We start from the raw sequence: 27268 nt of genomic DNA, 5'->3' as shown, positions 1-27268 counted from the left end.
GACAACATAAGCAAGACCAGAGGCATCTGAACAGCAGGGAAAGGACCACGACCCAAGTATTAGCTTGTGTCAAAGCACTCGTGGGTCTGGTGGTTAGCAGTAGTTAGTTACGTCACTTTCCCATCCCGCTCTCACCTCTTATACATCAGTAAAAGCAGTAAAATAAATCATATTAAATAATATTTTCCTATAAAAATACCTTTTTTTTACATGTATCGATATGTCTGTTTATTTGAGCATTCATATCACATCCTACAGTGCAAGAGATATTGAATTAGTCACAGTTCAATTACAATATTGTGATGCATCACTGCATATTGAAGATGTATCGCATGGTGAGGTAGTTGGCGACTTTGATATATATGGTAAAAAATATTGTTTTACCAAAAAATACTATGGTACAGTATAATCTAATAATTAATAATACATAGATCAATAAATTAAATACATTCATAATGTTAATTTAAATTAATAATATTATACTTTTTAAATTATTTAAAAACAATGACAAATTAATGATATGAATACTTAAATTTTTGTAGACATTGCACTGCAACATCAATATTTAATTCAACAGTGTGCTGCTATTCAGCAGAGTTCAAGCAGTTCAGTAAGTGTAACATTCACTCCAAATCAAATCCAAATGGGATTCTAAACAAAAGTAAGGCTATTTGTTCTCTGTGTATGGTAAAATTTAATAATCATTGTGGCTCCACAAGGATGATTATCTCATTTTTGTACAATATAAATAGGTTATTGGTTGTTTAACTTTATATTAGATGTCAAAAAAATAAAAATTGGTACAGTTTTCTGATTGTGTTTGTTGCATTGCAAAACACTTTTTCTGCTATTGAGGTGGGATACAAGTAAGGTTAGAGACCGATTTCATGGTACGGTTAGGTTTAATGGTGAGTTAATAGTGTAATAATAGATGCAATTAGAGAAATGAATTGCATGTAATTACAGGCAGGTGTTTTTCTTTTTAAATAGAAGTATAATATAAAAACATATATGCAAAAATGATTAATTGTATTAAGTGCTTTCAAATTAGTATTCAAGAATAACATGTAAACTAATCAAATTAAACTCTGATGAAGAAGATAACCTTTTTTTTATCATAATACAGTTGTTCAAATGATACGTTCAACCGAGTGTGTGCATGCTTGTTTGTTTGAGGGTCTGTAGATGTGTGCGCGCCACCTGGTATTACGTTTCTGAAGGTTGCTTGTAGGGGTGACAGACAGGAAACAGGCAAAGAGCCTCTTCCTGTTTTGTAAAGAGCAGGAGATTGGGTGGCCGCGAGGTGTGGATACCAGCTTGAAGGCCTGCCACCGGCTCCGGTGACAAGACGTGACATGACGGAAGTAAATCGCTAAAGATAGAATGGCCCAGGGGAAGGTTCACTTTCCACCGGGAGAGCTTTGAGAAGGATAGCCTTACAGGGAGAGAGAGTGACTTGTCATCCTCAACCAAAAAAAACAAGAGCTGTCAGCAGGAAGTACTCATCGATTTTGAATCGGATTGCATCGGAAGAGATGTTCAGTTTATTGTTTGTGCTTTATAGAGTTGTTTACTCAACCTTTATGGTGAAACATACATAGCACCTTTCATTGAAGAAATGTAGGTGGTGAAGTGTGGAAATATGTGTTATGGTTATGCAACCGCAGTCATGTTTCAACTGTTATCGCAAATTTCCTTTTGTTATGACAGTAGGCGGCATTGGCACTAGAGTTATTACACCTTTCTTGGATTCTCCTGAAAGCGCAAACTAAGGCAGATAATAGAAAAGGTCAGTTTGCATGTCTCACCCAGCCCATAATCCCCTGCACTGACCTAGGGACCTCAGACCGGGACTCCGGCAGACAAACAGGCGCTCACACATCAAAGACACAGGAACCCGGGTTGGTTCATCACTTATTCAGTGTAGGGCACACCCAGAACTCGGTGTGTCCGCCTTAATATTTAATCTTGTTTCTCGCCCATTGTGTCTGTCTGCACCTCTTCCTTTCTTTTCTGTCCATTAAATACTGTTTTTCATCAACCCCTTTCATCTATTTTTTTTTTTTTTTTTGTCATTCATCTGCTTTATCTGCCGTCTTTCGAGTTCCACCAAAGGCTATTGACCCCTCTCTTAGAATAGAGCTGTTCCGTCCATTGAGTCACACTGGCACTTTAACTTAATGGCTGATCTCACTTCCTCCATTAAAGCAGATGGTTCCTAAATAGTCCAGACCTCATCTTAAGTACCTGTCAAAACGGAGCACAATCACGTTGACTGTAGAGTTGAAAGGACCTTATCAGAATATGGCTTAGGGTCTGTTTTTCCTCTGTCACCTGACATTTCTTTCTCCATGAGCTCTCTCAAGGGTATATGGTGGCCCAGAGGGGCATAGCTTAAAATACGCTGACAGTTCGTCAACATTGATTCTAAAAATAGTGGGTCTGTGCTATTGCAGGTAACCTCAAAGGCAAACGGCGCACTGCTCTCCTGCGATGCACTCACTGTGCTGTCCGTCTACACAGTCTCTTCTGTTTCAGTTATTATGCTACAGCAGGAAAAAACAATAGTTTAATTTATTTTGTTTTGTTTACTGGATGAACCATCCTTTAGAAAATTACACATTCAGTTCTTTAGGGTCGGCAAGATTTTTATGCTCACCAGGCAAGGGTGCATTTATTTGATGAAAATGTAACTTTTCTATTTTAGCATATTTTAAAATGTATTTCATTCTTGCAATTGCAAAGCTGAATTTTCAGCATCATTACTCGAGTCTTCATTTTATTTTATTTTATTTTATTTTATTTTATTTTATTTTATTTTATTTTATTCACTAGTGGTGCAGAGTTTATACTTTTAATTATAACAATTGTAATGAGCTTTCCAGACATCTTAAAGCATGCTAAAAACAGTTATATATCCTATTTCATCATTATTAAAGGAACATCATTGCTAAAGGAGCAAGCCAACATTGGACTATCGCAATGGCAGAATAGATTATCTGCTCAATACTTTGAATACCCACTCAATTCTCTATATGATGCTATATATACACTCCTCACCAAACAGGTTTGTGCATTATGAGCACTTTTATGCAGTAAAGTGTTTGTTTGTGTACATGTTTTTTTAACACCACAGGTACAGTATGGCCTCTTCAGAGCAGCTGAGCCTCTGTGAAAACGTGGCAATTAAAAACACAGGTCATCCCTCCATGACCCTTTACTTTAATAGAGAGGCGCTGCATGCGCGGTTTCGTGATTTATTTTGATGCTCCATTTAACTGTCGCTTTTCTCTTCACCTGTATGAGTTTATTTTTAACGCAGCATGAATGGAAGGCGGATGCACCTCTGTGAACTGTGTAGGATGAGCTATCAAAACATCGCTTTTCACTGATGGAAAAAAATTAGCTAATGTTTTAAGCTCAAAACCAGCTATGAAAACTAAACAAAAATGAACCTGCACATACTCTTAGTAAATTGTTTTTGTGGAAGTTTTATTTTTAGTTGGTGAAGAGGTGAGTTTTGGTTGATTTTTTTTTTTGGTTGATAAAATGTATTTTACTCCCTTGGCATGAGTGTTTGAAATGAACAGGGGTCAGAAAACAAATCAACATCCTCTGAGCGAGAGTACAGGAGGGTCATGGGCTCCGGAGGTACAGCTGAAACTCAATACTGATCAGGGTTAGAGGGTAAGTTGCATCCCCCCCTGTCCCACCTGTTAGGAAGTCATTCATTTCTATTCCTTCATCAGCGCTCCCTCCCTTCTCTCCCATCTCATTCACTCTATCTAAATCTTCCTGTGTCAAATGTTTCCCATCTTCTCCCAAAGCTCTTTAGTTTTTTATTGTGTGTAATAGCTGTTGTTTTTATAAAAGTCAATGTACATTTTTGCGTCATTTTCAAAATATGGTGACAAGCATCCCACTTCTGTTACTTTTCAGTATGAAAAATATTTAAAATATTCAAGGACTGTATTATTTCATTTTTGTAACGCAATTTTTGTTTAATTTTGTACGTTTAAAAAAAAAAGAAGATGATGATGAGGCATTGCATTGTACATTAATGTACCTTTTAATAAAAAAAATATATTTTTTTTTAGAAAACATACCTGAACTGAATTCAAACATCAGCTTTTTCCAAGTCAGAAAGACAATTTTTTTTTTTTTTTGAGAATGACTCTTGCACACATTTCCATTCTTCCTATTGTACTTTTCACACTCTTTCCTGTTTATTTTTTCTGTAGTCTTATACCACGACCCTCCCTCTTTCTCTCACACCAGCTCTTTCTGTTTTCCTTTATTTTTTACACAAAATACCACACGCACGCCGACAGCACCACTGTTGCCTGTTTGGCGTCAGCTGGCCTCGGCCTCACAATGAAACGCGCGGGGAATGTCCGTGACCCTTTGAACCTCAACCCCTTGTGTCCCACTCTCCCTGCCGCCCCTTCCTCCTCTCCTCTAATCCCCAACATCCACCTCCAGCCACAGGCCCGCAAGGGCCGTCAGGCGCCTCTCTGCCGACCCGTCCGGGCCTTATGGGCTTAACCCCGCACAAGTCACAGCATTCTTCCTTGCCTGTGGGAAATGCGTTAGCATTACTCATTCTCTTTCCCCTCTAACCCCTCACACCTATTCCCTTGAAGATGAGGGGAAGTCTTTGGGTTGAATTGAGCCAGGGGGCTTTGACATGGAACTTTGAAAGGAGGCAAGGCCCAGCTAAAGTGCACTTAACCATAAAGCTTCACATTCCTCCCAGGGCCTCCTCTTGCGAAAGCAGTGACTACGCCAACCGCATTATTCACGTCTATCTCAAACACTCTCCAAAAATGCGGTGTTAAGAGTGTGAGGTCAGTGAAGTCCTTATCTCAGAGTGCGTTAATGTCTGTGCACACATCACCTTTTAACCCTTCAAACACTGCTTTAAATGCATTGCACTGGTGCAACAAACTGTTTTCGCAAGCCAATTTTAATGCAAGCAATAATTGTAATGGAATTTTATACAAAGAATTATTTTTGTTGTTGTTGTTGTACGCCAATATCCACTGAAGTGAACCAATTTTAAAGATGGTTTTTAAACCAATGAAATCCTGTTGTCTTGCTGATTCGTAATTAGTGACAAGCTCATTGTGTGTCTCATTTTCCCACAGATACTTTGCAGTCGATTTGGTATTACCAAGTTCAAAAGCAGATTATCTAGCATTTGTGTAGCAATGGGGTTTAGCTTAAATTAAATCCCACACAGGGACCCTCTTGTTTCCGTGTATTTGTGAATTTACCTACATTGCTTTCTGATGTTTGAAAGTTAACGGTTTTGCTGTTTTTAAGCCTGATAGCTGTAATTCTGAAGGAATTACACCAGTTTACAAAAAAACAAAAGCTCTAAAATGTGATGTGAAGTTAATGTGAAGTTAAGGCTGGTGTACAGGAAGGGATTAGTGCATTTTTGTTTGTTTGAAGTAATTCCTACATTGTGTATTCAATGTTTTCATGCTAACCATGTCGTTCATCTCTAGACTATAAAGCATGAATCTCAGTAATTTATCAGTAAGACATACCATAATCATTTTTAAGTAGGGGTCCATGATATTTTGGTACCCTGTCAGTTATGAACCTCCATTAGAGTTAATTGTTATTGGTCAATGTTGCATATTTCATTGTTAATGCTAATTTCCTCTATATTTACATTTTGACCTTTGCCATAAATGGAATATTTAGTTTTTCTAAAAATATATATAGTTTTTCATACTGTGCATTTAAAATGATTACTTTTTTTGTGTGTGTGGTTTATTGTCAATTAATTTAGACTGAATACTTATATTTTATGCCATTTCCTAGTAACTGTACCCTTAACTTGAATTAATACTAAATTAATATTCCACTGCACCAGCAGACAACAGAGGTATTCGTAAATATGAGACTCTTTTTATTGACGTATGATGGTCATATGATGACCATGCAGGAGTTTCTTAGCCCGTGTGGAGCCTCTTTTCCATCAGGCCCGGAAGCTAGATCACCATTAGCACAGACCTGAGAGAAACCTCCTCAACCTGAGAAATGACCCAGGGTCAGAATGTCTCCATCTCCCTACTCTCTTGCAATTTTTGTCCTAGTCCAAGTTGATATTTGGAACTTGTGTGTGAGTACGCATGTAGTTCACAGGACAGGCATATACCTATTCTGGCTGGTGTCACAGGTTTCCTGCCCATGATTTGTTTATGTACTTGCAATATGGTTGCAATTAGGGCTGGGTACCGAGTTCGATACTTTTTAGGTACCGACCGAATTGCCTCGATACTATCGAGTATCGAAAAATGACTTGTTTTTCGGTACCAGATTTCGATACCTAAGGGGTTAACTCGTCAACGTCAGTGCTCAAACAAATACATATGAAATGCACAACGACACACCTAAAGTCGCTCACGCACATACACGCAAACAACTCTACACACACGAGACTCGCGGAACTCTCCGCGCACATACACGCGAACTCTACACACACGAGACGCACGGAACTCTCCACGCACATACTCATATGAGACGCGAGCACACACACAAACTCGCGCACATACTCAATTGAGACGCGAGCACACACACAAACTCTCCGCGCACACACTTATGAGACGCGAACACACACACACACACACACACACACACACACACACACACACACACACACACACACACACAAAATACCCTAAAGATGTGGAAAAGTCGATCAAAAGTGTGGGTACATTTCTCCAGGCTCGATGCCAACAGCGCGATGCAGTATTTGCGGTAAATTAATTGCTGCAAAGACCGGTACCACGACAAATATGATGAAGACCTTGACAGTGCAAGGAGTAAACATAAGAGCAGAAAGTTGCTTCGCCTTCGACTGGTAAATGAAGAAATACCTTGTTGATCACTCTGTTTATATTGCAATAATAACCTACTGAATGTCCACTGCCGTTCAAAAATGTGTTGGTTAGTCAGAATTTTTTTTGAGTATTGGATGCATTAAAGTGATCAAAAATGACCTTAAAACATGTTTAATGTTACAAAAGATTTCTGTTTCAAATAAATGCTGTTCTTTTGAAATTTTTATTCATCAAAGAATCATGGAAAAATGTTTATCATAGTTTCCAAAATATTAAGCCGCAAACTGTTTTCTGTTACTGTTTAAAAAAGTAATGATTTTGAAAATTCAGCTTTGACGTCACAGGAATAAATTACATTTTGAAATATATTCAAATAAGATTTTAAATTGTAATACTATTTCACAATGTTACAAGTTTTACTGTATCAAACAAATTCAGCTTTGGTGAGCATGAGCTCTTTATAAAAAGAAATGTGTTCCTTGTGCACTGGCTAAGGAGCATGAGTCAAACTGAAAAAATAAAACCAAAGTTTTTCTGAGGTAATGTGTTATGTAATCTTGTTCAAATGGATTTCATAAAATTGGTATCGAAAAAAGTATTGTTTGGAACCGGTATCGAAATCAAGGTATCGGTATTGGTATTGGTATTGGTATTGGTATCGAAATTTTTTGAACGATACCCAGCCCTAGTTGCAATAGCTTACACACAGAACAGGGAGGCTTTACATGAAATAAACATGGATTTAAGATTTTCAGGTGATTTACAAGACACTGCAAAAAATTTGTATTGGAACCGTTTCAGATATTTCAGTACCGATACATATCGAAATATCAATATTTTTGACAACACTAACACACAAATATACACGAACACATTGAATAGCTGGGGCTCATTTGAAGAAAACAATGTTCCTAGATCAGAAAAAGACCAAGTATTTTACTATTAATGGTTTAAAAAAATTTGAAATGATTGGGTAATTTAACATAACTACCAAACATTCCAGTTTCTAATATCTTTTTATCTTCATTTACCCCCTGGTTCGTGACAACCTTCCAGACCTCGAGTTAGCATATTCAGACAGTACAGCCCTCTGAAATCTCATTATCTCTTCTTCGTCGGACATTGCATGATTGTATTTTTAGAAACCTGCGTCGCTGCTGGGGGGGAAATTGGTTGCTTGCTTCACCTCTGCTTCCCCCACATCTCCCATGAAGACTGATTTCATCCCACTCGCTCTGCCTCTTCCTCTTTGTGCTATTTACAGACTACCTCATGTGAGGGCAATGAGTTAGGAAACACGCTTAACAAACGCTTCGCTGATGTCCCTGATTTTGCATGGATCAATCAATCGGATTAGCCAGAATCAAATTACAGAATGTGTGTCCCTAGCATTGACTGGCACGACAGAAGTCATATGTCCTGCAATGTTCTCTCTGTGTTTTGGAGAGTTGACACAGCCCTCATTTTCTTAATTTTGCTTATCCAGATGTGTTTAGGCTTAACTTGGAAAAGTCGTTCGTATGTAAATACAATACAATATACATATTAGAGGGATGGAATGGAAATTGCATGAAGTGTAGACACAGGTAATCATTACTACTTAAATCTGGCTAGACAAACTATATGCTTCCAAATTACCACTCTACCATTGTTCTAGGAATGGGCAGGATGGTCATCCAGTGGTGGCGGTGGATGAATTTAGAGATGCTGACTTTCCTGAGTGTGTTTTAACATGTTGTGTTTAGCATGCTAATCAACTTCTTTTCCTTCTGGCCAGTAATTTAGATTTCTACTTGCCCTGACAACTTTTTTTACTGAGCTCAACATACAAAAATTGTAATTCTATTGCTCTCCTCATTTTTAAGTCGCTTTGGATAAAGGCGTCTGCTAAATGATTAAAAGTAAATGTAATGTGTATCACTGTTTTGTATTAGTGCACCCCCTCCCCATGGTGGAACAAAAACAGGTGTTCTGGAGTACTGTTGGGGTTAAAAAGGGGTCATCAGGCCAAGTGATGACCACAAGTAAGTGAAGTCATTATGGAGATCACTCAGCAGGAGCCCTAGTTGAATCAGGAAGAGCCACTTTGAATTTGAAATTACTGCATTGTTGAATTCACTTTGGATCAGGGAAATCCTCTATTGCCTGTATTGTTCTGTTGTGGTCATTGTCGTAAGTATCAGATTAAAATGATAAAAGTAGTTTTACGCCTACTCTGGTCTTCTGCATCCCCTTTTAACGCTGGAATAATTTTATTGACTTGCTATAAAAAGCCTTGCGTTGCCGGTGAACTGCAGTAATGGTTCTCCACTGCTTGACAACCTTCGGTATTACCATGCAAAAGCACAAGTGTAAACAGCTGCTCTCACTTTATCAGAAGGGGGATCTGCTTGCCCTCAGCCTAACCTTTAAGTAGGTGATGGAAGAATTGTGGAGGAATGGCGTTGTAGACTCTCTCATGTTTACTTACCTAAGTGCGTCTACATTTTTTCGAAGCCAACACTGGAAAACATCCACCTCTTCTCCTGCTGCTCCTCTTTCCCATCATTCTCTTGACCTGCATTGACCCCCTCGAAGCAGCAGTGGGGTCCGGTGTCAGGCTCGAAGCTCAAGTTCCAATGCGTTCTGGACATGCCTCACCATTTTCTCTTCCTGTTTTTCCCCCCACCTAACTGATATCCATCACTGTAGCATTTGGAATAGCGATGTCAGTGTTTTTTTGGCTAGGGATAAAATTAGCCACTAGTTTCACACCTTTCAAGTAGTAGGTGTATGTGATACCCCAGAGATGCCCAAAACTCTGTTCCGGTTTCACTGCTACTATCTGCTCCTGTCTGGAAAATGATGGGCTGTCTACTTAGCCTCTGAGAAAAGCATGTCGTAGTCTGAGCTTAAGTGTCATGTTTTTAACATCCTCTCTGGCACTGGAAAAAATAGGATTCCATCTCATTTTCAGATGACGGTTCATTCTTAGCAGCTCATCATCATCATCATCATCATCATCATCACTACTATTACTGCTAATAACAACAGCAATAATAATAATATATAAATAATGTTTAAATTATAATAATTATTAATACTGTTACGTCTACCACTATTTATACTACTAATATATAAATATCAATATATATAAAGTATTAATAATATATATATAAAACAATGTGTGTGTGTGTGTGTATGTATATATATATATAATATATAATCATTTGACAAAATCTGTTGTATTTATGTGTGCTACTTTTCTATTTAATTCAACATTAAACATTTAGGTGAGATAAATGTAATATACTCCCCCTTCAAATTAAAAAATTATATATATATATATATATATATATATATATATATATATATATATATATATATATATATACACAAGTAAACTGATAAAGTGTGGTTTTTGCAACCCTAATTCTAAAGAAATTTTCAAATCCAAATCAATTTATATCAGTTGTTAACAGATAGACAGTGAAGTCTGCCATTAGTTCTTTAAGTCAGAACATGATCAGTCGTTTGGTCTTTTTATTATGAATACATTTAATTGTGTTTCTCAGCTTCACTTAAAACGTAGAGGTGACTTTTTAGCTTTTAATGTAACATTAATGGAATGCACAGGCCTCTTGAGGCCAAAAGTTTGAGCAGACTTCTCTAAAGATGTAGGTTAACTTTGGACTAATAGGTTTTCTAAGGAATCAAATTGTGGGAACTCACAAAGAAAGGGGCCAATACAGGCGTGATTTCTCTGTGAATGGCCTAATCGGCTTGCACTAGAATGAAAAGGTTTCACTGTTTCACTTTAGTTTGTTGGCCGTGCTGCTTAAGCAACACCTTGCATCAGCTTACAACCAGACAGATAGCCTCTTTGTAAGTCTGGGATAAAGTGAGAAGGCATGAGATCTCGCTGTATGCTAAGGCCTGTCGATTGAACCTGAATTGCTCACAGAAAGCAACGTCCATATTGAATATCCTTGATTTTCCAATTATACATTTTAAAAACCTTATTTATACACACACACACACCAACACCAAGCAGCAAGTGGAAGAGTGCACCTGTAGTTTTACATTTTCAATTTGAATTGCAGATGTCATACCTATTTAGAGCAACAGGAAGCTCTTCTCACTAATCTGCCGCCTCTGGCACCGGCTCATATGAGAGGAAGCGCAGGGGAGCCTTGATATTCTGCTTTATGGGGTTGACCTAGAGATATGCTGCACTCGAGCTTGTGGCTTTTTTCACATGGTGACACTATTCTGAGACTCCCCGCCACTGATATCATCTCCCCTCTGCTTGTTCATCAATGCCTCATTTCTCCAGTGGCACGGGGGAAAATGAGAGCATCTAGTGGGGAAGCTTCTGGAGATACTATGATGGTTACCTTGATTTACAAAGAGTATGTTGCTAAAGTAATAGAGCAATACTCTTATAAAAGTAGGGATGCATGACATATCTGTACTATATTAGTTATCAGAAGCTTTTTCAAGGCAGTTTAATTAAAGTTTTTGAATCAGCCTTGTGGAACAGTGTTTCTTAGGAGCAACAGAGTCGCCAGCCCATGTAGCTCTCAGGCTGATTTGACGTGAAGGTTCTGTCCGTCCGGTTTAGGGAGTAACGGTGGAGTTGAGAGGTGGCATGCTGAGAGTGAGGCTTCCTGACGGAGCTCGGTGAAGGGCACAGGCTCAGCTGGACCCCGTGCCACCTGCTGCTGTAGCTGTCAATCAAACTGCTGAACTTTCACTCTGTCCGCACTCTTTGCTGCAGTGCTGCAAGCTTATAAGCTGGAAATAGCGAGGAATACATACTAAGACACTTTCTGCTCCGCTCTGCTTTTGAGAAAAGGGATTAAAAATTAGGGAATCTTGTATGTGTTTTTGATCCGTTGATTTGCAGATTAAATGCAGCATTTGGTACTCATTACTGGCTCATGCTTAGGACGTTTCCGCCTGTTCTACTTGTTTGTTTTATGTATTAAGCACTGTAATACGGAAATGATTTATTTCCATGCCTGCTGAGTGCGTCGTTTGGCATGTGTCGCAGAGAGGGGTAAATATTTTAAAAGTGGATAATTCTTTGAAAGCGGATTTAAAATAGGTTAATGATACTAAAAGACGCCTGACAGACTCTTGCGAGGGACGCCGCCCGTCTGCCAGTATTCAACTCAGCGGGGAACAGAAAAACAAGCAGGCGAGAAAGTGCAAGAACAAATCTGTAGTCCATAGTAAATATGAAGACTACATAATAATGAATTTGAATGAATTTCTCAGATAATTAAATTGTTTTCCCTTCTGAATATCATAAATTGCTAATTATTCGAAGGTACCTACAATAGGGCAACAGCTAGGGGTGCACGATACGACTAATTTTATTTTTTGCAACCGACTAGTCTGAAACTAAGAAACACCCAGAAGACATTAAGCACTTGGCATGTTTGGTACGATTAAACAAACTGGTGCGATTGCTCTGTTAGTGCGGTTCATTTGAATAAATGTGAACGCTGCCATCCGAACCCTGGTTGACAGCAAACGAGTGGACCGAGATCGCTGAAAAGATGCTTCCAAAAAAATCTCTGGTGTAATATGAACGCAACACAGACCAAAGACATGTAAACGAACAAAAAACAGGACATGATGTCACAAGATATGACCCAAAAAGGAAAGAATGCTCAAGCATAGGCCCTACCTGTTTTTATCGCCATAGTCGCGATGTTGCCCATCACAGTTCGGTACAGGCATCAGAACCACGTCTCCTTGCAGCAGATCTTCGTGTGTGTGTGTGACGGAGGGATTCCTGCTGCTGTTTCGACTCCTTTACACATTTTATAAGCCTTTCACGAGTTGTCAGCTCCATCATATGTACGTACATACGGTGAGCGCATTTAGCCCAGTGCACAGCATTGTTTTGGATGTTCGACAAGTTCCGTCTGTAAACATATGTCATAAAAAAACAACATTTTTTTTATCTTTAGATTTGATGTTAAAAATGACTGTGTGAATGCTAAGCAAACCAGGACTAAATGTGTTATTTTCTTTTTTTGGTCAGTAACTTGTAAAACTTACATTTTTTCCTCGAGGGGTCAAAACGCATGCGAGATCTGAAGTGAAATAAAAAGATTTTGTATCTTCTCCAGATACACTTTTGAAAATAATGTATTGTTAATGTATTATCAGCAGCATTTATAAGCAAGTCATTTGATACCAACAATTCTCCAATAATTGCCACTCAAGTACACCTTAAACACAGGGGCCACCGCTCAGCATCTGTTCCTTTTCCAACCCATTTTCCAATTTAGCGTTCAGCATTCTACCTCACAGCAGTAGTTCTTGAGTTCACATCTGATAGCATTTGAGGTGCACCAACTCATCTCTTTTCAGCACCAGCATGTCATGATTTTGTGAACAGCGGGTAGTGCCTTTCTAATCGCAATGTTCTGCTGTAATTCAAATGCATTTGGATCATTGCAGAGACCATGGGCTTTGGACCAGGTCATTTCTAACAGTGTCCCACTCTTAAATGGAAAATCCACAGTATTCTGGCTCTGTCTGAACCACAGTTGTGCACATTCGCCGTTGAGCAAGAGAATAAAAACATTTAAGCAGAAGTGGGTGATTGAGAGAGAGGAAGAACTAGAAGAGGAGGGGGTGAGATCGGAAACAAATGTGCTGGCCGCATCTTAAAATAAGTGGAAGTGCAGTGAGGATGGCGACAGGTTGGGACAAAATGTTAGAAAAAAGAAGAAAAAAATAACTATTTGAATTACACAATGTGTGTCAATTGTTTCTATTATTATATTTAATTTGCAGCATCTTGTACTATTAGCTGTGTGTTTTTTAAACACCTAGTCAAAGTAATTCAACTTTATATCCTGTTTTATATAATTATCATTATATATAATATATTACATATAATTAAATTATATGTAACATTTATTTTTTTATGAATTAGTTTAAAAAAAAAAAAAAATTTAATATAAACATATACTTTTTTTCATTAACATTGATTATTTGTATTTTTTTATTTAATTTTATTTATAATTGATAAAAAAATTGGATAATTGAAAAGTGGATAGCATTGAAATTAGGAAAAGGAGCATTGGGTAGAACTATCGAACATAGGACCATAGTCTGTCACGTCCAGCCCAAATTAAACAATGCTGGCCACTTTCATCGTAATGCAACTGACAGTCACCCACTTGCATGTCATATAATGTTAATCCCACTTTCTTTTCACACATTTTATGAGAGTTTTATATGACAACTCTATTAACACCATCAAATCTCCCAATGTCACTTACGATTGCACAACTTGCCACATGTACAGCACACGGCCTTTATGTGTCAAACATTTTTACGGCATGGTAGTACATCATGTTCTCATTTAACCTTGTGCAAGTGTTTTCTTATCTTTTTTTCTCCCACACCTAAAAGAGCATTTGATTATGAAGCCACAACAAGCAAAAGAGAGGATGTGGACTCTCTTGGTGTGAACAGTTTGTCAATGGGGGTTGGATCCAACACGTCTCAATGAGGTGTCAGTTGGCGGCGTGATATCTCCTGCTGATAGCAAAGCTTTTACAGTCAGTGCTGTTGACCCTGGCGTTAATCATTGGCTGTAAGATCAGTATGGTTGTGCATAAAAGCCAAGATAAGCATGGTGCTTTAGTGTTCATTGGGCAGCTTGTGTTTTTTTATTGCAGTTTTGGATTTCCAATGCCGTTGGACTTTGCCAGTTTTTTTTTTTTTTTCTCTTCTCATCTTGCTTATGCAGCCTGGCAGATATGTGTTATGATTGTCAGCATGTGTTTGCTCATAACCAAGTTTTTCTATAAATGGTTTGGAGGTCTATAAAATCCAAATATGCTTACAGTATATGTATAATATATGTTTTAATTTATTACAAATTATAATCAATTTTATTTAAAATTTTATTATAATTCAGTATGTTTATGTATTTGTTTATTTTATCATAGACATGTTTGATTTTACTTTATTTTGTGATTTCGCTAACTCAACTAACATGACCTCCTTATCCCTTTTTTCTGTTTGGCTTCTTGACAGATTGCAACAGAAGTGAGATAGGGTGACAGGGAAGGAAGTATAGTACAGGGAGCTGAAAGTATCATAAAAGTAGTCAATGAGACTTGAGTGCCATATTTTTCTCAAGGCCATCAGCTTCGCAGGAGCAGATTTGAATCAGACAGCTGGAATCAGATTGAATCAGTGAGTTGAACTCAAGAACTGAATCAGCCTGATTGGTGAACGAATCATTCTGACTCAAACTCACCATACCACTCTGTTTTCCTCATCCCTGCATGACCCACATCCAGGGTGCTCTTAGCCAGCGGAAGGCAGCAATAATCAATTACCCACAGGGAGAACTGTGACATCAGTTACTCAAAGACAGCCGAATTTAATTTCCTGCCCTCCATCCGCCGCGTAATGCCATGTTAATGGTTTCCTGCTTAGAAACATTACGGCTGCCACAACGGGCATCAATTTGTATCTGCTACGAGCAGCTCCACAGTGAGCTGATCTGAGCCAAACACACACTTTTCTCTGCCGTACATTATATTTGGATTGTAGAGTTTAGACTTTACACTGAACTTGCCTTCTCTACTGATTTTTTTATTTTTATTGTGTTGATTATATAGCGGGGGAGTATTGAAAATGTTGCTATAATGTAACGTTTTCAGAGACGGTATTTCAGCAATCAAGTCGTATATCTTGTATTTTCTGTCAACAACTGATTTGTGAGTGAATCACTCTTTTGAGTCGGTTATTTCAAACAAGTTCGGAAAAAAAGTCTGAATCACTAAGTCTGAATCATTCAGACTGTTTTATAAGAAATTAGACTTTTTTTTTTTTTTTTTTTAGCTTAAATGTAACATTTAGTATGTAGTATTTCTTTTGTCTTGTAGTTTATACTGTACCTAGACTGTAAAAATAGATTTTTCTGACTTTTAAATAAAGATTATTTAAGTACATTTTACAAGAAAATACTATTTCAGTTTTCAAAATTTCACATTTAATTAAGTGTGTTGTTTGCGGTTTACCCAGAAGACTAATTTGCCACTGGTTCATTTGAGATTGTCCTATGGGTTTTTATAATGGGGCTTTTCAATTTATGATTAAAATAAGGTCTGTGGTAAACATACTTAGACACCCCAAATTTTCTCATCTAGTTACTTATTAGAAACATACAGGGTTTTTTTTATTTATTTTTTTTATTAACATAATAGCTTCAAAATTTGCATTTTCAATATCTGTTGTAGAACAAAACATCCTAGTTTCATCAACTGATGTATAAAAACCCATAGGAAAATCTTGAGGGAACTACTGGCGAATTAGTCGTCTGGGATTTTACGTCATATCAGCGTCACTCAATTGTCTATGAAATTTCCTTGCAATTTCGGAGTGAAAATTGTTTCTACACCAATTTTTTTTCCCAGTGTAGCTACTTTGTGTAAATAAATTTTTACTTTTGAATAGTTGGTAGCTTAGCTAGCTTCTTTTTCTTTTAATCCCAACACTGAGGCTGACTTTGTGTCATGCTATTGCTAAGCCTGTTTTTAAGTTCGATATATTTATCCACTCCTAAAGTAGCATTTTACCCGAGGATAGTAAACGAATTTCTGTTTGTCTATGTTATAATGAATTAAAATAGTGCATAAACTGTACCTTCAAGACTTAACCTTCAGTTTTCTCACTGTGACTCATCTTTGCCTACTCCGAGAGGCTAAATTTCCTCCTACACATCCTCAGTTGACACCACTACCACCTACAATGAAGCCTGTATGTTTAACCTTGCCTGCATTCCTGGCAACAGGGCGCAAAAAATAACAAAAGGAGCTGCGTTCCAGACAAAACAAGCGTTTCAGGCAGCGAACTTCGGTCGCTCTCGCAAGGTCATTTAATGCTGAATTTTTCCATCACGACTCTGCCGAGTACCGGGAGTCACAGGCACTTGAGTGAAAAATGAATGGAGGTGTTTGAAAGTTGTACAATGTGCTTGATGGGGAAATGATGGACATGGTTTCCGAGAACTTTGTCGATTACAAAATTCTTGTCATCTTTTTTTTCCTGTTCCTATTTTCTAAATCAGCATATTAGATTGATTTCTGAAGGATCATTTGACCCTGAAGACTGCAGTAATGGCTGCTAAAAAGCTTTTATTCACAGGAAATTTCATTTTAAAATTATAATAATATTTACCTGTATTAAAAAGATACTACTAGGTTATTAATGTGCTTTTAATGTTCAAGATGTGATGGAATGAGCGTCTTCCGTCATATCTGCGTCACCCGACCTACTCATTGCCCACTCACCACAACGACACGTTGCCCTCCTTCATACACAGGACACATTGTTTTAATTTTCCATACGTTTCGGTTTTGTGATTTTTGGGGCGTTTGGAACCATTTAGGTGTGTGTGTGAGCGTGAATGCGCCTGATGACTCCTCCAGTCTGTGGGATCTGAAACTGTGCCTCCAATAGGAATTGGGTCAGAACACAGCATTCGTCATCCCTCTTTACCCTTTTTGTGGAGGGATCCCCCATTTTCTTCAAACGAGGGCTTCTGATTTGAGTTCCACCAGTCGAATTTATGCTTTTGATTCTAATTGAATGAATTACAAAGAATCCCCATTCAGTCTGATTGTTTTTAAATCCATTCTTTTTATTCCAGATACATTTATTCAGTGCATCCTGGTTTGCATAATCGAGTTATATCATATCCTGTGGACTTGGCATTTAGTGGTTTCAGGTCACTGGCGGTATCGGCACTCATTGTGAACACGGCTCATGAAGAGCAGATGAGAGGGTACTGACAGCGATCTGCAGGTTTTATTGCTGTGTTTGGTTGTGTTGTTCCCGATGAGGGCGTACACTTCAGTCACAATCGAAATGTGACATAACCACTTAGTCACATAGCTGGTTATAAAATGCTGCAGTTTTGTGGTATCTCTGAAAACGGATATTTATCTTCCCTGAAGCCAACGTGTGGGCGAGCGAATGGTGGTTTGATACGAGAACAGACGGAGAGGGAAAAAGGAAGCGTCTGCTTCCCCTACCATAGCGTGCAGGAGCCATCTCTGATATTCCAGTTTTTCAGTACTTCTTTTCATCTAGAAAACTAACCAAACAGCTTTGCTTTTGAAGCCCAGGGTCAGGTTTTGCGTGTACATGCATGTGTTTGTTCGTCTCGAAAGTGTGTGTTTCTCATTTCGGGACAAAGACCCATTTCAAAGCCCATTTCCTGAGCACCGATACACACCAAAGCAAAAGCAGGTCCTCTTTGGGCTTCACCCATAACCTGACCTTCTATGTGAAGCTCATGGTACTGCAGACAGCTGTGGTTTTGGTCCCCTGACAGGATATGGCCTACATTCAGAGTGACAAGTGTTGGTTTCACTTTTCCACTAGGCCAGCCAGCGTGAGGGTCAAATACACCATATAATAAAGAAGTCAGGCTTGGCTTGCAAAAAATAGCCGTCATCGAAATCAGTGAAGTAGGACATGTGCAAATATGATAACATGACATAGCGGTGCAGGGATTTTTAACTGTAATGAACTGTCCAGACAGTAATGCTTATCATTCACAAGTCTATTTTTGTGTGTGTGTGTGTGTGTCTGTTTGGATTTAAATAGGCAAATGCTTAAGAGTCTATGATTGGATCATTATTGCAGTGATTATTATGTTTCTAGCATGTTATACATTTGGCAACAGTTCTTCTAACCCTAATTGATGGTGTGTAGCTTTTGATTTCTTAAACAACCACGTAAGAAGACACATCATGGCCATATTCCAGGATGGACAATATCAAGATGCATCAGGCTCAAATTGTGAAAGAATGGTTAGGAGGAAGCATGAAGATGTGCTGGAGTAGACTTTACTGGTTGCTTGACTCTTGTTATTTCCATCAAGAGGTGCATAAATTTTTGGCCATGATCATGTATTGACAATCCAAGAGTCAAGCACTCTGTAAAGTCTCCTCCAGCACATCCCAAAGACTTTCAATGAATTTAAGGTCTGGATTCATGTGCAAAAAAATCAATTTCATGCTTAGGGTTAGAAGAACTGATGCCAAACATATAACATGAAAAAAATCAATTTCATGCTTAGGGTTAGAAGAACTGATGCCAAACATATAACATGAAATATTGCAATAATAATTACTGCAATAATGATCCAATCATTGACTCTTAAGCATTTGCCCATTTAAATCCAAACAGCGACTTTATATATATGGAAGACCATTCACTTAAAAGCAATGAATACTTTTTCAGCATTATTTTAAAAGGTTATGAATCTAAAATTGCTCTTTTATTTTTCCCATTCCCTTTCAGTTGTTTCAGAGTCTCAGTTGAGTCTCAAAATTGAGTCTTATTGAGTTCTGGAGCCAGATACTAGCTTAAACCCCATTATAGCCAGCCTTTAGAAGACACTTCACACAGCAGAAACCAGCCTCTGATCCATAGAAAGACTGTCGAAAGAAAAAGATTTGGAGATATTGGGGTATAAAGAGGCTTGCAGGTCAAAGAGCTAATGCCTCCTTCCTTGATCTTAATAAGGATTTCCTTGTACAAGAGAGCTCACTTTAATGGCATTACATGGCATCCTGTGACAAGGAAATATCTTCTGTCACAAGACCAGATCAGTGAGTGGTTTAGTGGCAGTGAGAAGGGGTGCTTATCTTTTTAAAAAATAAAAAATAACCGTTTTGGGACTTTCAGTGCCTATCCTTGAGAACAAGCATACGCTTCTGCAAATGAAGGACATTTGACATTTCTCGCACTGGCACGGACACATCGTTCTAATATTAGCGCTAATGAGGAGCCGATATTGTTGTGAGGGGGCCGTTGAGAAGGTGTCTTCCCATTTCTTAATGAGTAGACGACCAGACACGACTTCAACGGCTGCTCTGATCTTGTCAAGTATCCAGTCATTATGCTCCATTTCCCAGGTGTTCAATGAGGAACGCAGTGATATTTCAAAGGGTTGTTGGGGGGTTTTCGGTGTTGTTTAGGGAGCTCATAAATATTCCCAATGGCCTAGTGAAGTACCTGCTTAGCGGCCAGCAAGCCTGTTGACATAAATTATATCTGCGCTGGCATAAAGACCCTCGGTCTCAGAGCTGAATGAATATGTTCAAACTGTAATGACCCACCTGTGCCCACTTCAAACTTCAGACTGCAACACCGTGTTGGATTGAACACAACAGTTGTTAATAAGGTGCGCGTTCTCGGAACGGTCCAGGAAAGATTGAAGTCAGTTCACATATCGCTTACACTGTCACCAAGGGAACAGAATGAGTGTAACTCTTTGCGAGCAACCCCAGGTACCCCTGTTGTCATGGCAACTGGTGAAGCAATCTAGAAGAGGTCACTCATTCACCCTGCAACACAGGATAGTCTCTTGCATAACCTGAGCCCATTGAGTAAGAAACACTAGGCCAAATCTGACCTTTCTGCTTTGGTAAGGCAGCGTTATGTGCGATTAGATATGACAGCATGAAATACGAGATAACTCTAATGTTAGAGCTGTTTCTGCTTTGAAAAGGTTGCCTCTGATTTTTCTTAGAAAACCTCAGAAAAGTCAGATAAATAAATTTTCTTGTGCAATAAACTATATATGATTGTGTTTTTTTTTTTTGTGAATCGAACGCATACAGCTTACTATTGTAAGACTCACTGGTTGTTCATATTGCAATGTGTAGTTAAAGATGCACATTATTAGCTTTGTGTGAAGTATTTTATAATAAAAAGAAAGTATTCTTATTAAAAAAAATTCAAGTAAACTTTTGTTTTTAATAGCACCCTATCGATTTCTAAATGATTGATCTTATTGTAGACCATTCATCCATACATGTTTTATTTTTTTAATTATTAATTCTTTTTTTTTTTTTTTTTTTACGTCATAATTTATAATCATAATATCATTACTTGTGATATCATCTTCCGGTGAAACAACAGTCGTCTTTCTGGTGACATATACCGGACTTCTCCAATCATTAAGTCTGCTTAAACCCCGCCCCAGGAAGCTCACATTCATCTGCCTCAATTCTTTCAAAATCAAATACATTTTAATGGAGCTATTAGGGAACTAGAATCATTAGGGGTTTTCGCTCAAGATTAACATTTTCATAGATACTGTAACAAATGGCGGAAGTACCCGCTTTTTGTCGTGTTCGCAGCGCAGATACTGGGAACGATTTTAGTAGGAAAGACTTTTGGGGAAACTAAACTAGCTCCTTCTTCAGAGTAGGGTCTGTGTAAGTGTAAGTTTATAGCCTATATATTTACTCAGCGAACATGGAAATGGTGATAGATGGACCGACGCCAAAGTATAGGCACTTATCAACCTTTATGCTAAGGAGGAAATCCAACGTGACTTTGAAGGGACCAAGTGAAACATGATTAAATATTTCTGCTCAGCTAACAACATTGGGCATCAACTATATTGGGCAAATGCTATAATACTTTTTTGTATACCATTTACTTTCTTTGTTTAACAGTTCTAACTAATACTGTAACGTTTTAGGTAGGACTGTTAAACAGATCGTAAACTAATGAAGACAGAGAATGTGAGATGTGTGCTCAGGCTCTGGCTAAGCCGTTCTCAGCACCATCAAAATAAAAGTCCTGCACAACATCCAAAGAGGCAGGACATAAGTGATGGCTTATATGACTTGAAAGTTCCAACTGGCGGTGCGAATGCAACCAGGAAAATGGATGGAACATTTAGTTCTAGGAGGACTGCTTTGGTAACTAGTTCCTGTAACTTAGTTTCTATAACTACCCGGTGCAAAGGCCCCTATTTAGAGGAATCTGAGCTGGAACTTTTTTCCTGGTTTGAACCGTTATGTCATTCGTACATGTAGACACCTTACCTCCGTCATTTTCACAAATGAGACACTGCTACTAGCACAGACGGCATTTTCCAAGGGCTGTTTTCCACTAGGATAGAGAAACTAAACACACACGGAAGAAGATACTAGGTTTGGAGCGTAGCATGATCGAGGTCTGAGCGTGAAGCGTGTAAATGAGGCTAGCAGATGTTTTCCAGATGTGGCTGGTGGGTGCCGGAGGACCCCAGAACCAACCCTTCAACACACTGACAGCTTTGTTCACCTCCTACCCTCCCTTCCTAGGCCGTGATGCTGTCTCTCAGGCCTGAGCTTTGAAGTCAGGACGCTGCACAGGAAGTAAGGGTCTGCAATCGATTTTCTTCCTGCATTAGGGCAGGAATGTATGACCCTCCCCTCCTCCTCCTCGCTTTGTCTCTCTGTTCTGTTCAAGATTTTGGTTGTATGCATTATAGGGTCAGAGGCCCATGTACTGATTTCTGTGTTTCTATCATGTATTGTTAGCAAAAAGATGACTGTGATGTGGTGCATTTTTTTCACGTTCAACTAATTTGTCTATGACAATGAACCTGAAAATTTTAACCATTTACTCAACCTCATTTCATTCCAAACCTGTATGATAAAAAAAAATTTGGGGGCCAAAATCAATGACCAACACTGATGTTTAATTAGCGAAAAAGTATTATAGCATTTGCCTTGTGGCCAATGTTGCTAGCTGAGGAGAAAAAACTCTGTTTCGCTTGGTTCCTTCAAAATAGTGTTGGATTTCCTCAGCGGTCGTCTGTCCTTCTGTTCTATTGCTCTGTTTTCCATGTTCGTGGATTAAATAATGCTATAAACTGTGTGTTTACATGTTTTTTTTTTTAAATGGCGGGTGCCAGTGTTTTGCATGCATTTGGCCAATCAGCGTACACTTACATCACTGGTAGTTCATATTGTGAACTCTGAACTCTGAAGTAGGACCTAATTTAGTACCCCAAAAAGGAGTTTCTATATCTAAAATCATTCCCAGTTCCTGCGGTGCGAACACGCCAAAAACACCATTATTTATAGGAACTATGAAAAGGTTCCTCCGGTGCAAAATCCCCTTATGAAAGTGAATAGGGATTGTTTCTTTCAAGCTCCAAAAAAAAAAAAGGACCATAAAAGTAGTCTTTGTGAAGTCTTATGAAGCCATAAAATAGCTCTGAGTGAGGAAATGACCAAAATGTTATCTACTTTTATGTTGTTTGTTGATTGTTTCATTGGAAATAAGCACCTGGTACATTCTGCTAAACATCCCTTTTGTGTTCTGCACAAGAAAGAAAGTCAAACAGGTTTGGAATGATATAAGGGTGAAAAAATTATAACAGAACTTTTAATTTTGGTGTCCTAATTCCTCAGGATGTAAGGAGCCATGATATTGGCACAAGCAGCAGAGATCAGCACATCTCAGGTCGTGACTCAGGTCCAGCTCGGACTCATAATCGACCCAAAGTAGGGGAGGATGAAGAAGAAAGGTTTTCCGGTGGCATGACAGCATCTGCAGCGGAGCACTTGGGTATCCCATCAAACCTTACTAGCACTCTGGAGAACATTGTGCAGCAGTTGGACATCCTGACCCAGGTGAACTGCTTTTAGCTCATCTAAGTCTGTTGAATAGTGCTATTTTGTCTAGATCTACCCAGCAAATCAGCTTGTTTTTCCTAGTCAAATCTGAAATTTGTTTAAAGATAAGGTCATATTTACTGTTGTTTGACCATTTTTGCGGGTAAAATCAAGTAATTTCATTAGGAATCCATGCAATGGGGAATTTCGTGTGAGGGTGAAAGATTTCCTCAAATTTAAGTTGGTCACGCAGATTTTCTGTGTTGCCCAACAGAAAGTGACTTCTGTGTGAGCAGTGATTCATAAATAGCTACATTAATGGCAATAGACCCGTTTTGTCCACGAAATGTCGCTACTGTGATCGTGCCTTAAACTGTTGGTTTTCATATCTCAGACCGTTGCTGTCCTTGAGGAGCGTCTTACGCTGACCGAAGACAAACTGAGGACATGCCTAGACAACCAGGTCCTGCTTTTGCAACAGACACAAGAAGTGGACCGATCTGACGAGGAAACCGAGGGATCCTCTGTGTGAGGGATCCCAACCCCAGTGGTCCTCACTTCAATGGTAACTTCCTCTGGCCTGCAGAGGGGGACCAAATCCCTTATTCTTTTTTCATTTTAGCTTAAAGACATCCAGCTGTGTCATTCCAAATGAGGACATTGGACTTAACAATGAGAAAAAAAGGACACAAGATGAAAAGACTGAAAGGATCGTACAGCAGTCTCACCCAAAAAAATGTCGTGTTTAAAAGGACAGCTGCAGCTAAGACAACATCCCAGTCATGTTTTGACAGCAGCGAGGGAAGAGACTGAAAGAATAGACATACATGCACAGATTTTTACTGTATCCAAAGCGGTTTGTGTCTGCTGCATGTATTATGTAAATATAAACCATTATGAATGAATTACAGCTCGAGTCTTTGATGCGATTGTGTCCCAGGCAGCATGAATGGCTTGTGCATGTGTATGTAAGAGAGAGAGACTGAGTAAGTGTCCTCAGAGACACTCGCAGTCTTGTTTACTCTTTCTCAATCAGCCGCAGCCTTGTGGCTTTCCTCTGGCTGGAGGTCAGACGGAAGCAGGGAGCCAATCGACAGAAGGCCAAGCGGTGCTTGTTTGCTTTGTGTACCGCATCCGTCTGTGTGCAGCAGCTCTGCTTAAGTCTTCACAACAGTCTTACATAAAAACAATGCATCCAACAGCAGTGAAAACAAATCATGAAATTATTGATTGGGTCAGATCTGCATCATGCGCTTCAGATCTTAAAGTGACAGCAGACTAATAAACCTGTGGCTGTGATGTCTTTCATTTATGTAAATCAAAGAACAAAAGACAGAGAAAATCACTCACTGCTCATTTTTAGTTTTAATAAGGATTAATCTCTTTTTAAATTGTGAAGTGCTTGATAACTTAATATTATTAGGGGTTCAAGCACGAAGTGCTGAAACCCTATTGTAATTGTAATTAGGGGTTCAAGCATGAAATGCTGAAACCCTATTGTAATTGTAAGGATTTGTAAAACGAATCGTGCAGGCCAAACCGTAAGGCCTAGAGACTTGAAACTTTGTCAGATGGTACTACAAAAATCGAGGAAAGGTTCAGAGAGTATGACTCCGATTGGCCCATAGGTGGCGGTATAGCGACCAAAAGCGTGAAACTGCTCATAACCCCTAGACCGTATGTCGTAGACTCAAGTGTCTTATATCATTGGAAAGCTGGACTCAGAAGAACAAAACGTATATCTCCGATTTAATTTCCACCATGATAGATTTTCCGCCATTTTGAATTTTGTCGAAAACCTACTTTTGCGAACTAGTCCTAGGTTTTTCGTCCGATCGGAACCAAACCCGTGCAGAAATGTTCTCTGGAGTCTGAATATCAATAATTATCGAAAAAACGTTGAAATTTCGATTCATGGTTGCTAGGGGGCGCAAAATGAACGTTGTGGGAGGAGCCTATTTTACTAAAATGGCTATAACTTGAGAAGTGAATGAGATATCTTCATCAAACTCGGTACACATGTGTATGAGCTCAATCTGGGGTGACAGTTAAAAAATCGCGACGATTGAACACTAGGTGGCGCTATAACATGAAAAAAAAATGTGAAAAGGGCTATAACCACCTGACCGTTAGTCCGATTGACTTGAAAATTGGTGTGCAGTGTCTTGGTCCAAGGTGCCATACATATCTATGAGGATATTGGCGTATCTCGAAAAACATGGCCGCCACCGGCCAATGAAGTTGAGCACCTATTAGACAAGGTTAACGGAGGCCGATCGGAACGAAACTCGATGGGCATGTTCAACTCATGGCTCTAGAGCAGTGGTTCCCAACCCTGCTCCTGGAGTACCCCCAACACAGAGTTGAATCAGGTGTGTTTGATTAGGGAGACAAAGAAAACGTGCAGTGTTGGGGGTACTCCAGGAGAAGGGTTGGGAACCACTGCCCTAGAGGTCTGTAAGAATTTTGAAAGAAATCGGCCACTAGTTGGCGCTAACGAGTTTTATGGCTCTGTAATCACGTGGTGTTACACTCATCCACACAATATGCATATCATTTGATAGATCTCCTCATCCTGAATAACTTTGCCTCAAGAACCATTGCTGTCAATCAAACCGTTCATTAAATATTCGCGAACATGTTAAAAACCTACTTTTGCGAACTAGTCCTAGGTTTTTCGCCCGATCGGAACCAGACCAGTCTAGGACAATTCTCTGGACTCTCTAGATCAATAATTCTAAAACAAAAAGTTGAACTTTTGCATTTGGATGGCTGTAATAGGGTCATTTATAGAAGGGGCGTGGCAAAATACACTAAAAAGCCTATAAATCCTAAATGAAAACTCAGAACTTCACGAAAATTGGTGAGCATATGTGACATAACATCATTAACAAGCATGCAACATTTTATGGAGATCGGACCATAGGTGGCGCTATAACTGTTAAAAAGCTTTAAAACCATATATTTCCTATGGTACATTGGCTGTAAATGGTCTTTTCCATCTATTATGTCAGTGGTTACATGCTTGCTAAATACAACTTAATAACTTTTGATGCTTTTGTGCTTAAAGGCCTTGAAGGCCTTAACTGCTTGAACCCCGATAAATGCTGCTTGCAGCTTTAATTCTACATTATAGTTTTTAATATATTTTTATATTGTAATCATTTCACAGTTAATCTCCAAATTAATGTTAGGTGTGATTAATCGCGATTAATTACAGAAAAATGTGTGATTAATTTGTATATTTTTTAATCAATTGACAGCACTAGTTTATATATTCCCTTAAGAATTTGTCATATACACAACAAAAACAATCCAGCATGTGACTGTTGTTGTTACTGCAAAATCCAACCAAACATCTCTCCAACTACTTCCTGTGCAGCACACAGAAAGCAGGTGTGCGTGTGACCTCTCTGTGCACAACACGAGTCCCTTGTCTCCGGTGGGGCCCTGAAAAAGGGCTAGAGCAACCAACTTACGAATGAAGAACAAAGAGAAGAGAATGGAAATGTACGCATGTGTGCCTGTGTAAAAGTGGTTTTGTGTGGCTGTCTACTCAAGCACGTGTCTGCGTGCTTATGGATTTGTGCGCATGCACGTTTCTTGAAAGACCCACATATGGTAAAGTGGTTGCCTGCTTATGAGGCAAGGGAAGGTAAACATTATCCCCCCCACAGACATCAGAGGACGAGTTCTTCCTTATGTTAGCCAGGACTGGCTGGCGTTGAATCAGAGCACTTTTAGGAAATTCCCTCTGACCTTCTGCTCTAGGGAAGAACAGATAAAGATAGAGGAATGGAAAAGAGGTCGCTCGTATTGTTTCTGCAGTGCCACCTGCACAGAATAGACTTGCTCCATTTTTTTTTTGTGTGTGTTTTTTTATGTTTTTTTAGATTAGGGGAACGTCTGTTGAGAGGTTTTCTCTTTCAACAAATATAGATGGAGCGGAAAGTTTAAAGATAGGTA

General features: G+C 38.9%; 1 protein-coding gene across 1 annotated transcript in view; it reads left to right on the top strand.

The window, feature by feature from the left end:
• The window catches only part of poc1b (POC1 centriolar protein B), a 32267-nt gene extending 7685 nt beyond the window's left edge, over positions 1-24582 (top strand). Inside the window, exons 11-12 of the mRNA XM_084396295.1 lie at positions 23099-23320; positions 23697-24582. Coding sequence (XP_084252421.1) covers positions 23099-23320; positions 23697-23834 — 360 coding nt within the window. The 3' untranslated portion in view covers positions 23835-24582. The remainder of the gene's footprint in view (positions 1-23098; positions 23321-23696) is intronic.
• Positions 24583-27268: the final 2686 nt, after the last annotated feature.

The sequence above is a fragment of the Rutilus rutilus genome (assembly GCF_951802725.1).
Source record: "Rutilus rutilus genome assembly, chromosome: 23".
NCBI lineage: Eukaryota > Metazoa > Chordata > Actinopteri > Cypriniformes > Leuciscidae > Rutilus > Rutilus rutilus.
This window is presented reverse-complemented; position numbering and strand designations above follow the sequence as displayed.